Source organism: Ahaetulla prasina, chromosome 1, assembly GCF_028640845.1.
Source record: "Ahaetulla prasina isolate Xishuangbanna chromosome 1, ASM2864084v1, whole genome shotgun sequence".
Taxonomy (NCBI): domain Eukaryota; kingdom Metazoa; phylum Chordata; class Lepidosauria; order Squamata; family Colubridae; genus Ahaetulla; species Ahaetulla prasina.
Window position 1 is genome coordinate 131066261 of NC_080539.1, and position 17608 is coordinate 131083868.

Here is a 17608-nt window from a genome sequence, read left to right on the forward strand (position 1 = left end):
CCTTGAGTTTGACACCCCTGGTATAGATAATGAATTGTTTGCTGCTGTTGTTAAAACAAAGGGTAAATGTACAATAACCAACATTATTTTATGAAGATGTAAACGGTAAAATCAAGTAAGGCTCCCTTAAACCTTTTTGTGTCTCTCTTTATGATTTAAAATTTGGCAGCAAAACAAACATCAGAAGTGTTATTTTCCAGCTGCTTTTTAGAAAAGAACAAAGTAAATAATATGTTAGCTTTCAGACTGACTATACATGCAGGTAATCCTCGACTTATGATCGGTCACTTAGCAATCATTGAAACGTATGATGACACCCCCCCCCCCAAAAAATCCTTATGACATGGTTTCAAAGTTCCAACATCCTCCCCCATAATCACATGACTGCATTTTGGACAATTAGCAACCACCCTAAGATTTAGGGCTGTTTGCAGCTCCTTGTGGTCGCAATTTGCGAGTTCCTTGGACTGCAAGGCAATCAAACCGGTCAGTCCTAGAGGAGATTAACACTGACTGCTGTTTAGAAGGCCAGATCCTGAAGATGAAACTGAAATACTTTGGCCACCTAATGAGAAGGAAGGACTCACTGGAGAAGAGCCTAATGCTGGGAAAGATTGAGGGCAAAAGAAGAAGAGGACGACAGAGAATGAGGGGGCTGGATGGAGTCACTGAAGCAGTAGGCATGAGCTTAAATGGACTTCAGAGGATGGTAGAGGACAGGAAGGTCTGCAGGAACATTGTCCATGGGGTCTCAATGGGTCGGACATGACTTCATAATTAACAACAACAATAAATGTTTACTTCCGGTTTCCGACAAAAACTGCCCCATAGTGAACAACGGGTCACTTAACAACATGGCATTAATTTAACAACAACTCATTTGTTTAACAACTGCCACAACAATAATTATAAAAATCAGGTTTGGTCACATGGCATTCTGCCCTACAACCATCACCATTTATGACCATAACTGCAAGGCTCAATTACAGTTTTAACTTGAGGACTACTCATACATAAATGTATTGATACATGTTTAAAAATCAGTCCTTTGACCATGTAAAACACCCAAGCTTCTTGAGAGTCCAAGATTTAAAATCAGTCTCAAAACAGCAACTAGCATTACATTTTGATGAAGTCAAAAGAGCAATTGACAACAGAGCAAGGGGTTCAGTTTCCAATTATTTATGTACAATTAAGAGAACAATTTAAAGTACACAAAAAGACCTTTGGAACGCAACGTAAGTCAGCATTTGAAACTGAATTACCTGCAAATTGTGAACATGTAATTGCTAAAATGTACCAGCTTTTACTAAAATTGGAAGAACAACAAATTAAAGAGTGTATGATAAAATTGGCTAAAAGCTTTGGTTATAATATATAGATGGATTAATGGGAAAATATGTGATTGTAAAAAATATTGGTATGACACCAGAAATTTTCTAGAATGTCGAAAGATGCTTCCAACTTTTGGAAAAGTGGAAAACATGAAGGGTTGTTTTATACCTGTGGAGTTCTAAAAAAGCTAGAAAAATTGGTTTCAAATACATACAAAGAGTAATGTTCAATAAAAACCAGATTTTTTTGTTGGGACTAATAAATACCCAACTAGAAAAGACCTATGTAAGATAATTTTTGCACATGGTAACTGCAGCAAGGCGAATAATTTTTGCACATGGTATATGCGCAAAGATGGAAAAGCTCTGAAATACCCAAAATGGAGGAGTGATGGTGAAGGTTTGACAATTAGAAAGAGTAGAATATGGAAAGAAGGAAACCAGTGTAATTATACAGAGGATAGTATATAACTGCATTTTATTGCATTCATAAGTACAATAAAGAAGATTGGAAGCGGCTTTTTATATTTCTTTTCTTTCTTACTTATTCACTAACTTACTTTCTTATACTTTTGTTTGTTAATTATTCATTTATCTTTTTCTTTTTTTTCTACAAATTTGTATTGTTTTACTCAATAAAAATTAAATTTAATGTTAGTATGAAATCACCAGCAAAATTCTTAGACATCAACGCTTCTTTTGCATTATCTTATACAACTTAGAAATAGCTGATACCTGTAATCCACTCTGTAGATGGAATGGAGCTGTTGGAGTACAATGTTGCAAATATGAAAACTGGTTATATGGTGTGGTTGCCTTATCCATAGGAAGAAAATTATTTCTTACAACTGGAGTACTGAAACAGGAAGAAAGAAATATAATTATAATCCATGCACAAATACTGTATTTTTTAACAATCATATTTGCAAATAATGAACAACCATTGTTTTTTTTTCTCTGAGCACTAAGGTTTGAAGATATAAAGTTTGTTTTATTGGATTATTGTGGAGTATACGCCATTTCAATATTTTAAGAAGTACCGTATTTTTCAGAGTATAGATGCACCTTAGTTTTTGGGGAGGAAAATAAGAAAAAAGCTAATTGGCGGGTGGATCGGCCTTCTGGAATAACCCCCAATCAGCTGTTCCCAGAGGTGAATTTTAGCAACAGGTTCCTTGGTTGTGAGCTCTGTGCCTTGCTTTTTTTTCTGCCTCTGAAACTTCTGAAACTCAGTTTCAGAAAAAAACTTTTGTTTCTGCCTCTGAAAACCTCCGAAACCGCTTCAGAAAAAAAGTCTCTGAAGTTCTGTTTGGGGCTTTTTTTCCGGAAGCTGTTTAGGAGCTTCTTTTCTGAAGCTTAGTTTCTGATGCTTTTTTCAGCCTCTGAAACCTCCGTTTGAGAAGCTGGGCGGGGGCTACATTCGGAGTATAATAAGACTTCACCCTCTTTTTTGAGGGGAAAAAGTGCTTCTTATACCCTGAAAAATACAGTACATTAGGCCAACATGAAATAAATTTTCAGAAATACTTTTTCACTTTGCCTGTGAACCGCCCTGAGTCCTTCGGGAGAAGGGCAGTATAAAAATCTAAATAAACTAAACTAAACTAAACTAAACTTTCAACTTCACATTAATCTCTCAGAACATATTTCAACTCTTGTAGAAATGACTGATTCACACTAGTATGGTAAAACAAAAAGTTGTGATTTGTTGTTAAAGCCTTACTCTACTGTTGTTAAAGCCTTATTCTACTGTAATAGATAAGAGACAGAAGTCAATGCTTCTTTTTCTTGGCTTAATCTGTCCAAAAGCAAATTCAAATAAGCTATAAATAAATTTGAATATTAAAAAACCCAGCCTCAAATGAAATTACCAGGCCACATAATCATGAACCATGTTGTTGCGAGGTGTTCCACCAATAAAAGCTTGACTCTTTCTCTCCGAAGCAGTCTCTGGTGAAATGGTACGTGAAACTTGCTCTGATGGTGAACATCTTTTAGGAACTGGAAAGGCAGCATGTTCAAAGCTTGAGTTTTTTCCCTGCAAAATGGGGAAGACTTTTATATGACTTAACATAGTATATGTTATAGTATAGTCACATAGTATATGGACAGACACCTAGTATATGTCCACTTCCATTGATTCATAGCTGACAATATAAATTGAACTGGGAAGCAGAAATGGATAATATTACTTACTCTCTACAATGAGTACAACGATCTTAACACTATTGGGGAAAAACAAGTTATTGGAGAAATCATAGAATCGTAGAGCTGGAAAAGGCCTTGGAGATCTTCTAGTCCAACTCCCTGCCCAAGGCAGAAGTCCTTATTCCATCCCAGACAAATGGTTGTCCAGCCTTTTCTTGAAAAACCCCAGTGATGGAAGCAAAAGTCAATTGAAATCACAGATTTCTTCTGCTTTTCTAGATGATGATATGCATTTTTGTGACTTCAACAAACAAGGTTAAAATACATATGGAATTGTGTAATATGCAGTCAAAGCCAGTCCACTTGAATTTTCCCCCCCAGAATGCAAAAAGGTTACACTTTCAGTTTTGCAAAGCTGATCAGAATGTGTGTATAATTTTCATTCTGGCTATATTTTTCTGCCGACACTGCTGCAAATGTTTGGCTGTAATAACCAATCAATCTATCTAATAAGCTTGTGTCAGTTTGAAAAGTGACCCGTTCTTCATTTTGAGTAGAAACTCAACCAATCTTCAGGCTTATTAGCAGTCATCATAATCAAGAGTAACAGCTCCAGAATTACCCATTATATAGCTTTACTTAAAACTATTTGTGTTCATAGTTAGCATGTTTTTATAAGGAACATGGTCAATTCCCTTCCCTAGTGGGAAAGATATATAAAAGTACAAAAGAAAAAAAAGCCCTACAAAGGACGCTGCTCTAGACTAAAAACTACGGTTTAACATCTACTTTTAACAAACATGTTGTTTATTAAAGTAAAAGCTAAACTTAGTTTTTAGTCTAGAGCAACCTCCTTTATAGGAAAAATCTTTTCCCCTCCTTCCCAGTGTTTTTTTCTGCAAGTCAAAGGTCCACTTATTTGGGCCAATCAGGTGTTAATCCATTGGTTATGACAGGAATTGACTAATCAGGTTGTCCCTCGAACCTAACATCATGGGCTGAGAGAGAATGACTGAATCAAAGTCACCCAGCCAGTTTTCATTTCTAAGGTGAGACTTGAACTCAGAATCCTCTGTTTTCTAACACATTTGGAAAGTTGACACGTGATGAACACCTTTACAAAATGTGTTGTGCTATGGTTACCATGATCAATCACAAAACAGCCATTTATCAGAAGGTGGACTGTAATTTTTCTCCCGGATGTTCTCTGTCATCTTAGTGCCTACCTGAGTATGCCTATGTATAAATGTTACACTAAAAGCTAGTACTTTCCTGATTCCCCTTTACTTTTCTTTTTAATAATAGTAATAATACTTTATCAAATTTGTATGCTGATCGACTCTCAATGACTCTGAGTAGCTCACAATAATCAGAAAAGAAATTAAAATAAAGTCAAGTGGAACAAGGAGTCTGGGGGGAACTAAATGAGATAGCAACAGCAATAGCACTTAGACTTATATAACACTTCACAGTGCTTTACAGCCCTCTCTAAACGGTTTACAGAGTCAGCATATTGCCCCCAACAATCTGGGTCCTCATTTTATCCACCTCAGAAGGATGGAAGGCTGAGCCAACCCTGAGCCTGGTGAGATTCGAACTGCCAAATTGCAGGCAGCCAGCAGGCAGCAGAAGTAGCCTGCAGTACTGCATTCTAACCATTGCGCCATGCGCATACCTGAGATCATACTAATATGTTCCCAGGCACTAGACTGCATATCCTCACTTTGAAATAATGAGATTTTTCCTGGACAGGAAAAGATGGGGTTAAATGAAAAAGACACAGAACATCACTATATTATAGTGAACTATATATTATAGTTCCAGCAAATGTACAATCTCAAAAGCCAGGTAAGCTCAAAATCAATTTTTACATTGACGAAATTAATAATTTGCATTAACAGATTTACCTCTGAGTTTCTTTTACACTGTGTTTCAAGGTGGGACCATTTATTTTTAGATGCAAGACAATTTAATTTGAACTGCTCCTGCTCCTTTTGGTAACTTCCAAGAGAAAGAAGGGGCTGCTGTTGTCCTTCCAGACAGGCGGATTCTATTATTCTTGGTTCCTCATGCAGTATTTCGGTTTCTGAAACAAATAACCTAGTTATTAAAATGAATGTGACAGAGATTCCAGTTGAATATCTAAATAAAACAGCCAGTCAAGAAAAGGACAAATCATATAGGAAATATGATTTTAAAAGTTTTAAAAAGTAATCTATTTGCCAATTTCTATTGTTTTCTATGGCCGAAACACCTGAAAAGATTTGAAACGGAAAATGGAATGTGTGAACTCCCCTGAATTTTGCTTCAGCAGAACATCCGTCTGGAACCCATACCACATCTCTGACATAAATACAATAGAAAGAGTCCAGAAATATTTTATTAGAAGAGTTCTTCACTCCTCCGAAAACAACAAAATACCTTATACCAACAGACTTGAAATCCTGGGATTAGAAAACTTACAACTCTGTCGACTTCGACATGACCTGTGTTTAACACACAAAATCATCTTTTGCAATGTCCTTCCTATAAAAGACTACTTCAGCTTCAATCGCAATTGAAGAGCTAAATTACAAGAGCAAAAAATAGATTCAAGCTAAATGTCAACCGCTTCAAACTTGATTGCAGAAAATATGACTTCTGTAACAGAGTTGTTAATGCTTGGAACTCATTACCTGACTCCATAGTCTCTACTCAAAATCCCAAAATCTTCAACCAAAAACTGTCTACTATTGACCTCACCCCATTCCTGAGAGGACTATAAGGGGCGTGCATGAGAGCACAAATGTGCCTACCGTTCCTGTCCTATTGTTCCCTTCATCATATCAAATTGATATAGTTGATGCATATTTTTTTTACATATATGTATATATTTTCTTCAAAATATGTTGTTTTATCTATGACAATTGTTTGTGTATACTGTTGTGACAAAAAGAAATAATAATAATAAAAAAAGAACATAGCGAGTTCAGAATATTTAGACAGAACATTGCAGGTACAGGTCACCCTCAATTTACAACCCAATTAATGACCATTCAAAGTGATGGTAGCTCAGAAAGAGTGTTTTAAAGTCTGTAAAAGCACTCCCAGCTGTCATAAAATATTGCGCCACCACCTCTGATGGTCACCTAAGCATGATCTGGGTGCTTGGCAACCTGTTTACACTCACGACCGGTTGCTAAGCGCCCCACAATCATGGGATCACCATTTCCAATCGTCTCTGTTGGCTTCCCCAGAAAGTCAATGGGGAAGTTGGCAGGGAAGATTGCAAGCTGCTGCCAACCCGCTGAAGGATTCCCCCCTTGCCCCTCCTCTCCGTGCACAGAGGGGCAGAAATCCTTCATCAGGCTGCAGAAATGAAGCTAGGATCTTTGCAATCCCTGCTTCATTTCTCCAGCCCAACACAGGAATTTCCTTCTGTGGAGGGAAAGGAGAGGATCTCCAAGATCTCAGTTTCATTTCTGTAGCCCGTTGCAGGGGTTCTCTTCTGTGCACAGAGGGGAACTGCCTGTCCTCCTTACCAATTATGGTTGTAAGTCAAGGGCTACCTGTAGTTTCTGGATAAGAATCTATATTGCAATATTCTGATTTGACTCAACCAGTGGTTTCCCCTTTTTCCTCTTTCTATAATTCATATGGAAGATTGTGCTATGTCTATTTCTATGCTCTATTTGAGCATCGAAATCTATGCATACCAACTTAATTGCCTACAGAAAGCATATCTTAAACCAGCACAGAACATTGGTTCCTTTTCAGAATTAAATTTTCAATACAAAATGCAAAATCAAATTTGACACACAATATTCAAGGTACAAATCATAAGCCTTTGCAGTTCCTTGAATTCAAAGGGAAAGAGTTACTTTGGAGCATATGGAGGCAGTTAAGGAACACCTTTCAAACTCCTTAAAGCAGCTGCATCTTTACAAAGGCTGTGCGCTCAACAGATGCATTGAAATCCCACCTTGTTTCTTTTGAACCCAGTGCACTTGAACAGTACTAATAAATTATAAAAATAAAAAAGTAATCATAATTCCACATCCATTAAAACAAACCTCTTTTTTTAACATAAACAGGATCATTTTTCTCCTTTAACGTTAGAGTTGTATTCATAGCAACTTCTGAATTTTCTTCATCTGAGTGTATAAGATTTCTAATTGGCAACGGCTAAATAAAAGAGGAAGAAAAATAAGGCTCCAGTTAATGGCTGCATAACCACTCACTCCTTTTCCCATTGCCACCTGCCCAAAATCCACAGATGAAAATGTGCAGCACATCAAGGGGGTTAAGCAGATGTACCCTTCAAAGAGAATTTATGGCATAGAGAACAGTTTCCCAATCTCTCCTCTAGACAAGCTACCACTGGCCTACTGAGTTTAAAGGCTCTACTGAACAATGCAAAATGAGGCAAAATCTCTCCTGAAAAATTTACAGCACCAGTATCCAGTCTCATCTAAATCAAAGGGTCTAATGAGTAGAAATTTCAAGCATGTCATAAATATTCCGTTTAGTGTCACAATATATCACTTGGTTCAGATGTTCTCTTATTTCATCAACTGCTGTGTTGTTAAGGCTGAATATCTAACCTTTATTTTTTGATTGCATTCAAGGGAAAAGAGCAGTGGTGAAATGTAAAATTTGTTACTATCGGTTCTGTGGGCGTGGTTTGGTGGTGGTGGGGTAATGTGATGGGTGGGCGTGGCCAACATCAACATCATCATCATCATCATCATTATTATTATTATTATTTTTATTACTTTTAAAAGCATTTTTTCTACAACCTCTTCGGCTGAAGAGGTTGTAAAAAAATGCTTTTAAAAGCCTATGGTAATCAGGCAACTCAGCTCAGATCGCCAGAGGAAAAAAAGCTTTTAAAGGGTTCTGACTATCCCAGCTCAGCCAGGTGATCATCAAAGGTTTTTTTTTAACTTTTAAAAGCATTTTTGCGGCAGAAGAAAAAATGCTTTTAAAAGTAAAAAAAAAAACCTCTGATGATCGCACAGCTCAGCTGGAGTGGGGTGGGGGGGAAGGGATTTTTGCTACCAGTTCTCCGAACCACCCACTGCCATCGCTACCGGATCAGGTGATCCGGTCCGAACCCGGAACATTTCACCCCTGGAAAAGAGGGAGGGAAGAACATACAGTTCACCCACATTTGTCTTCCCCAACTATTTTATTTTGCAAGATCGTATCATTTTGCTAAATCGTATCAAAAATTAAATACCGCTTCACAGTGCTTTACAGCCCTCTCTAAGCAGTTTACAGAGTCAGCATATTGCCCCCAACAACCTGAGTCCTCATTTTACTCACCTCGGAAGGAGGGAAGGCTGAGTCATCTTATAACAGGACCTGTTTATTTAACAGGATTATCTTCTTCATTTGAATCCCATCCCAAAATCTGCTTAGAAAAGTTCCTCCCACCTCTATTGGTATGACTCTATTACCAAATTCCTATTTTTTTTTCTATGAGAACCAGTTTGGTGTAGCTGCTAAGGCATCAGGCTAAAAATCAGGAGAAGGTAAATTCTAATCCTGCTTTATGCACAAAGCCAGCTGGGTGACTGAGCTAGTCACTTTCTCTCACCCCTAGTAAGGAGGCAATGGCAAGCCACTTTGGAAAAACCTTGCCAAGAAAACTGCAGGGACTTGTCTAGGCAGTCAGACATGGTTGAACAGAAGAAAATAAATGATCTATACCATGGGTGTCAAACACAATGCTCACGGGCCAAATCTGGCCAGCGGGATGCTTAGATCTGGCCCACAGGAAACAGCGAAGGACCGGCCTGCTGTATCTCTGCCAGCGAAAATGGAGTTCGGGCAGGCCGCACACAGTATGCCCAGGCTCCATTTTCGCTGGCAGAGGGCTGCAGGAAGCCATCGTGGCTGAAAATGGAGCCTCAATAAGTGACGTCAAACAGGCCACGCCCACCCTGGTCATGCCCCCCTGGCCAACCCCTCCCCGGCTTCCCAAGATCAAACAAGGGGTGAAATGCTCCTAGTTCGGACCGGATCACACGATCCAGTAGCGATGGCGGCAGGTGGTTTGGAGAACCGGTAGCAAAAATCCCTGCCCCCCCATGCCCAGCTGAGCTGCGCGATCATCAGAGGTTTGGGGTTTTTTTTAAAAAAAGCATTTTTTCTTCGGCCAAAAAAATGCTTTTAAAAGTAAAAAAAAAGCCTCTAATGATCACACAGCTCAGCTGGGATCGTCAGAGGAGCCTTTTAAAAGCATTTTTTTACAACCTCTTCAACCAAAGTGGTTGTAGAAAAAATGCTTTTAAAAGTAAAAAAAAAAAAAAGTTGGCCACGCACACCCAGTCACATTAACCCCTCCCTCCACCAAGCCACACCCACAGAACCGGTAGTAACTAATTTTATATTTCACCCTTGGGTCAAACACAACCCTGAAGCAGCCCTCAATGAGATAGAGTTTCACACCCCTGATCTATACTGTATGCAGAATGGAAATCTCTATTCTGTGGGACAACTTTGTCTGCTCTCAGCCAAGGGTGGCTGAAGCACAGCTCTTTATTTGCAGTGCAAGACACAGTTAACAAGTACTCTAGCTAGAACATCTGTAAGAGAGACTTTCCTTCAGTTTCCAATCTATTTTCTTTGATAAAGGGAAAAGGCGATTGACCCACATTTTCTAGACATTTTATTTGGAGCACTGCAAGTTCAGCTCTGCTATTTTCTCTTCAATATTAAATGAATTACCCCTGTTGGTGCTACACAGAAAAAAAAAATTCTCTGTGTAGGAGCCAGCAGCAGGAAACATTCCTGAGAAAGGACATCAAGAAGCAAATTTTTCTCTCCAGGATTAGAACTCTGATATCTGGCCCCCCCTCCCCCAGGTCTCTTATTTGTATCTGTAATTTCTAGATGCAATTCCCCACAATTTACACAATCAAATTCCATTTCTCTTATTCCTCCTCCTACAACTTTATAAATGATAACAACAGACATGAAGCAGATATTCTATTACCTTCAAGTCTCTGGGCAGGTAAGGACCACTTTGGTTAAGTTTTGATTCAGGCTGCAATAGCTGGATCAGATTGGTTCCAGACGTTTGCCTAGTTTCCCAGAATATTAAAATTTAGTTACAAGGTTCCAGACATAAGAAGCAAAGGACTCAAAAGTTAGCAAGGAACAAGCTAATATAACTATTCTTAAAAAAACACACACACACAAGATATCAAAAGTCTCTCAATTTGGCACTTTTCAAACACTAAAACAGACTTCAATAGGAATTTTCCAAAACCTGTGGCCTTGGGTTTGTCTTTACAATCCTTTCTGCCCTTTCTGCCCTTTATCAATCCTATCATAATTCAAAATTGTCTTTTAGAAGCAAATGAGTTTGAACCATTACTCTGTAATAGAGATGACCAGCTTGTGCCCCATAGTTGTACTTATGGTACATTTAAGCAAATTTTGTAAAGCTATTCAGAGGTCTGGAAAGTTACCTGCTCCTTCCCTGTCTACTACATGTGGGGAAGAAACAGAAAAAACAGACCCAAGCCACAAATGCAACATAGGTTGCTCATGCTATTCTGTATAATGTAGAAACGCTAGTCTGGAGACTACCTTCTAAGCCAACCTATTGAGGACTCTGTCCTTTCAACGTCAGCTTACACATAGGATACTCTTTCCTGTCAAAATCCTTCTCTATAGCCAGTTTAATTGTTTCATACCTCTTTGCAACAGTAGGAATTTCCATCTTCAATGATTCGTTTGCATTACTCTCACTTTCATTTGTTAATTGAAGAGGAACTCTCCCAAACATACATTTCTAAATAATAAAATACAATGGAACTGATCAGATGGAAATCAATCAATAAATATAACAGAAGCATAAAGAATATTTTGTATTTATATTTATAAAAACTAAGCTTTCTACCTGGCTAGACTTATTTAATTGTGTTAATGGTTTGCGTCCACCAAAAATCAATTCAATCTCTCTTGAGGAATCATTTTTCTCTCTAAAATGAAAACATGGGACATGAAGTTGTATCAAGGCAACTGAAGCTAGAACAAAAAGAATGTTGTGTAATAATTTAATTCACTTACCCTGGGAAAAAACTGGGCATACTGGTAGTGATCTCATTAAAATCAGTATTTTTTTTCTTATTCTCCAAGTTCCCAGTTATATTGTGCAAGTTTGGTCCTGTAAATATGCAATTTATCAAGATACAAAATTAAAATATTTGAGCCAATCTCTGCTGAATACTGTACATTTAAACATTACAATAAAATTCACAATATTTCAGAATACATGTTTTAATATATTTTATCATAGCACCATGAAGAACTTTAAGAAGTTTACTCATCTTTTTCAAGCAAGTAAGGCACATTGAATAACATTTTAGGATTTGAATCAGGGGTGAAATGCTCCCGGTTGGGACCGGATCATCCAATCTGATAGCCATGGTGGCAGGTGGTTCAGAGAACTGGTAACAAAAATCCCTGCCCCTCTCCCCGCCCCAGCTGAGCCGTGCGATCATCAGAGGTTTTTGTTTTTTTGTTTTTTTACTTTTAAAAGCATTTTTTCTTTGGCCGAAAAAAATGCTTTTAAAAGTTAAAAAGAGCCTCTGATGATCGCGCAGCTCAGCTGGGATCGTCAGAACCCTTTAAAAGCTTTTTTTCCTCTGGCGATCCCAGCTGAGTTGCCTGATCATCACAGGTTTTTAAAATCATTTATTTACAACCTCTTACAATAGCCCCCACCCATGCCCATGCAGTCGGCCGGTCCCCACTTGCCTACTTGCTGTTTCTTTCGGCCTCCCTAAGCCTTGCTTCAGCTGCTGCAATCAATTGCATCAGCTAGAAACTGAATCTGCCTGCCTGCAATCCATCTCATCGGTGAGCAACTCAATCTGCCTGCCTTCAATTGGGTAAGTAACTGGGGAGGAGGAATCTTTAAAAAATAATTAATAGGGTTTTTTTTAAGGAATTGGGTTTTTTTAGACAGCAATTTAAAGTTAAGAAAGTTTTAAATTTAGCTGCTTTTATCTAAAAAATATAAATAAAATAAAATAATAAAAATAAAATATTTGTGCAGCTTTGAGATTTGGTGTGTTTCTGTGGTGTTTCACTCTAACTACACAAACGCACAAAATCTCACAAAGCTGTATGTGGTATTTTGTGTGTGTGTGTGTGTGAGAGAGAGAGAGAGAGAGAGAATCAGTTGTGTTGTGTGTGTGTGTAAAGTATGAAAGTTGGTTTTTGGTACCTCTTATTGTTTTGTGTACTTTGTTTATTATTTTTTTATTGTTATTAGTCACACCCACTCAGTCACCTGATCACCACGCCACGTCCACCAATTAAGCCACGCCCACAGAACCGGTAGGGAAATTTTTTTAGATTTCACCCGATTTGAATTAATGTCACATCATGATTCATTGTGATGGGATTCAAAGGGCAAAATATATTTCAAAGTAAATGTGGACTGGCATACAATATCTATCAGGAACACCTTAAAGCAATTGCATCTTGGCACATTTATATTCTATGGCTGATGCATGATATCCAAAAAATACGTATTTGGTTTAATGCAGGAATGAAGTATTATGTGCATGTCCATTTGTACAGAATCTAACACACATATATAATACTTGATAACATCGAACCAAATAAAAATACCCAGTGCTTGGGAGCAGGCTTTCAATGCTTCCATGGTTCTTGCTCTTACCCCTTACTAAAATAATAAAAAAATGATGCTGAAGAATACAGAAAATGAGGAAAATTAAACATATGTATCTATTCATTTATTAAATGTATGCGCTTCCCAACTCCCAGTAACTCTGGACAATTTATAAAATGCTAAAAACAATTTAAAGTTCAAGATGGTGGTCTTCAAGGGCAGCCTTATGTCGAGATGTGAGATGTCTTAAGGCATGAATAATTACTAAAAGGATCCCTTGATCTAGCAAAAAGCACATTATAAACATAATCCAAGGACGACCTGTATAGATTTGTCTAAAGTAAAATGCCCCCTATCTATAATTGATAGGTTTGTGCATACTAAACATCCAATTTAATTAGAGTTAACCTAGTCACAAGCATTGTAGGCAATAAAATGAAAGCTGGAATTATCAGAGTGCGCACAGTGACTATTTTGAGACAACCCAGGAGCAAAATACGGTAAACAGAGATTTGTCTTTCAAATAGTGGTTTATCTACAAGGAATATATACATACACATACTTGGCAAAGTCAGGCAATTAGTCATCAACTATAGCATGGAAGCACATACGGAGAGAGAGATATGCCCCAAAAGGGCCTCTCTTATAATACAGACTCTTAAAGTGGTAACAGTCAAATAACCCTGCTGACTCATTACTACCACTGCATCATCATTACAGTATTACTGCATTACAGCAGCTGGTCAGCTATTAAATCATCATTACCCTGACAGGAATTATGATTGATACATTTGAATGAATAAATTAAAATTGTGAGCCACTTTTTTCAAAAATAAAATAGTTATTTTCTAAATAGCTATAGTATATATTAAGTGTTTAATTTCCTAGTGAAATGAACTCCAAACTTTAAGTTTATATGAAAATTCTACTAAGGATTAGTTTAGAACAGAATGAGGTTACTTACCCAATTTATAATCCTTTTAATTAAAAATGCTCAATAGTTTATGGCTCACCTGACAAATTTTCTTTTTCTTCAACAGAAAGTAGTTGTGTTTTTTGTAAGTTTAAGTTTCGTAGGGCAATTTCTAACATTTCTGCTGGAACTGCTCTGGATTCTACACCTTTTTCAAGCAGCTGTTTTGCTTTCTTGATATTTCCTAGTAAAAGATAACAGTCCTTTTTTTCCCCCAAGGAAAAAGAATTGCATATTTTTGAAAATAATAAAGAAAAAAATGTCCTGTGGAGTTCCTGTTGTGCGATTATGTGGATATACCAATGCAACTTTCTTCACAACAACACCAAATCATGTCCCAATCTATCCTAAAGGAACAAATTCCCCAGAAATCTTCAACTAATTAGAACCAATCCCATCTGGCTCCCAAGCACAAAGTGCTCCCAAGCACAAAGTGCTTAACAAAGAACTATTACTTGTTGCAATCATTTTCAAAAGGATTATTTCTCAAAGCATTCTGCTGAATTATTTTCCTTTACAACAGATCTAGCTTTTCTTTGCTTCTTGTGAAACATTAATTTCAATAGTAAAGTATCATAGAAAACCTTTTATACAGAATTAATATAATAGCTTTTATCAAAAGAAATAATCCATAATTAGGCAAATAAATTAAATTTACTTGAGATAGTTTTCAATGTCACACAGATATTTAAAACAAATCAATGGCCAATGCATTTTCTCTATTTAAAATTTGACATTATCAAGCTAAGGGAAAACAATGTAAGACATAGATGTCAAATCTGATTTGATATTTATTATAGACTGAAATAAGTAAACATAGTCCTTGCTTAATGTTCATTTGTTCAGCTTTCTGACTTATGACTGGTCCTTTAAATTCCAGCCATTGTAGCACCCCTGCGGTCAACGGACCAAAATTCTGGATTACCCCGCATTTATAATCCCCTTTTGGCTGCCCATCTACTTGCTGCCTTTAGCTGCTCCCACAGTCTGGCCTTGCCTGCCACTATCATGCCACCTCACTGTACAGACTGCGAGCGTTCTTTTTCTGCCAGTATAGGTAGCGCCTTCCTCTTACACACCGGCTGGGGCTTTTCTTACACTTTGGCTAGGTGTTTCTTTTGCGAATGGAGGATAAGGTCAACATCCAAGAGACAGTCTCCCCTGCACTGGCATAAAAGAATGGAGCAAAAGTCAAATCAGTACAGTGGTGGAATGCAATATTGTGGGCACTGTAGGAAGTGTTGAGCAGCGGGGAAATCAGCGGAAAGGGATAGGTGGATGGGGGGAAGATGAAGTGGAAGCAGCCCCTTATCTTCTTCCAAGAATGGATTGGATCCAGGTGAGTCCTCACCTAACAACCACGTGAGATTCACTCAACAGCAGCAACTGGAATTGCCAGAACTGCTGTCGCTAAGCAGAGTAGTCACATGACATTTGCGTAATGACCACATCACTTCGCAACAGTTGCTGGTCCCATCTTCAATAATTAAGTGAGGATTACCTATATTTCCTTTAAGATTTAAAATGTATATATATCAATATTTTTCTAAGATCTTAATGTAGTTGTTTTGAAAGTTTAATATTAAATTAAATTATTTAAATATAAGCGCCAGTTTGGCAACTGGTTAAGGGCCGAGATAAAAATTTAAGGTCTTGAGTTCTAGTCCTCCTTCTCTTACGCATGAAAGCCAGTGCAGTGATTTTGGGCCAGTTATTCTCTTTGTCCAACCTGCCTAATTGGGTTGCTCTGGTGGAGAAAATAGAAGATGGGAGGATTATGTATACCATTTTGAATTATATAAAATAAAGATGGGATACATATCCTGTAATGAAATAAATACAGTTGAAAGAATTATATTAAATACATTATTTAATATTTTATAGAAATATTTAAAATATTTAAATATTTTATATTTATTTATTAAACAATCACTATTACATAGAAATGCCACTTTAGTTTATTTCTATTCACTATTTCAATTTACAGCTACCCAAGCACTGCACAGCAAAAATATCTTTACCGCAATTAAAAATAGTTTCCTTTTGACCAGCTGAATTTGTAATACATTGGAGAAGTAGTGAAGTGAAAAAATAGAGTGAGAACAGGACAATATGATGTTCAAGTTACAGTAAAGAAATGATGTATTCTAATTTTATCTTCTTTGGTGTAAAATTTGTTGGAAACTACCTTTAAAAAGAAAAGAACCATTTAATCATTCTGTAATTAATGTGTTCTCCTACTTAATCAAATAATTGTGTCCTTAGAAGAAAAAACATTGACTGTAACTGCACAGTTGACTCTCTACATGGCTAAGATAGGCTAAATAGCAGCAAATCTACATTTAACTATAAACCTGTTCCTACAAACCTTGTGAGAGTTCAAATTGTGCAAAAGCTACATGGACAAAAGCAAATTTCTTGCAGTTCAGCCTAGCAAGATGGAATTGATCACGTGCATCTTCTGGTTCTTCAATACTGCAAATAAAAAAACCCAATACAACACTGATTAATTCAGAGAGAAAAATGTTACATATGGTTTTAAACAATAAAAACCCTTACAGGATTGCAGAAGCTATAACATTTACACAAAACTATCTTCTTCATACTATAAAGGTATACCCTTCAGGTCAAACTTAACTTTGGGTGTCATCGGACACATCCATCTGGGTTTCTTGGAAACAGTACAGAACTGTTTCACTACTACTTTTTCTCTGGAATTTTTTCACCTTCCATTCTTGCCTCTATCCCTAGCACGGTGGTCTCTAACAGAAGTATCTTATCCAGTTCTTCTTAGTCAAAGCCAGCAAATGTTATTTCAAGTAGCAACTGAGGCTCAATAGAATGTATTCCACAACAATTCCACATGATCAACCAAATCCAAGCATGAGCTACCATGGATTACTAGTACCATAGTGTTCAGGAAGCTGCCACAAAATGGATACTCTAGCCTAATGCGGAAAACAAAAGGAGCTGAAAATGTGGAATTGAGAAACAGGTAGCAAAAACAACAAAATGAGCAATAAGAATTGCTAATGTCAAATCTTTAAAATTTGACATTGGGTATTTTCAAGACTACCTCTGCCAATAACAATCAACCTATTGAATGCCTGCTTCCTGTGATAACCTACTAAGTCTTTTCTACTTCCATGAAGGGAAGGAGGGGAAGGCCAGGAAGTAGTTTTTTTTTCCTTTTCAAAAGAACCCTATCGGAAAGTCTCCCTCCATGAAATCAGACTTTTGGGCAATTAAATGAGAAAGGAGTGAAGGATATGAAATTTTGTAATTTGTGCCTCCCCAGACTTTTGGAGACTTTCTGAGAGCTTCAATGAATGTAATCTGGGAATCACCTTATCAGCTTTGCTTACTAGAATTTTCAAAAGCATTTGAATTAGTGGTTAAGGGATAGAAGGTACAGATCTTCTAAGAATTTGTACCGTGTTTCCCCGAAAATAGGACATGTCCCGAAAATAAGGCCAAGCCTGATTTTTGGGGTAGGCGTAAATATACGCCTCCCCC

General features: G+C 37.3%; 1 protein-coding gene across 3 annotated transcripts in view; it reads right to left on the bottom strand.

Moving 5' to 3' along the window:
* TTK (TTK protein kinase) overlaps positions 1 to 17608 on the bottom strand; it is a 41807-nt gene that overhangs the window by 13101 nt on the left and 11098 nt on the right. For all 3 annotated transcript variants that reach the window (XM_058175987.1, XM_058175978.1, XM_058175972.1), the window contains 10 exons: positions 16461 to 16567; positions 14133 to 14276; positions 11547 to 11643; positions 11377 to 11458; positions 11171 to 11268; positions 10465 to 10552; positions 7535 to 7646; positions 5390 to 5568; positions 3206 to 3372; positions 2070 to 2190 (listed from right to left, as the gene is read on the bottom strand). In XM_058175987.1, coding sequence (XP_058031970.1) covers positions 2070 to 2190; positions 3206 to 3372; positions 5390 to 5568; positions 7535 to 7646; positions 10465 to 10552; positions 11171 to 11268; positions 11377 to 11458; positions 11547 to 11643; positions 14133 to 14276; positions 16461 to 16567 — 1195 coding nt within the window. The remainder of the gene's footprint in view (positions 1 to 2069; positions 2191 to 3205; positions 3373 to 5389; positions 5569 to 7534; positions 7647 to 10464; positions 10553 to 11170; positions 11269 to 11376; positions 11459 to 11546; positions 11644 to 14132; positions 14277 to 16460; positions 16568 to 17608) is intronic.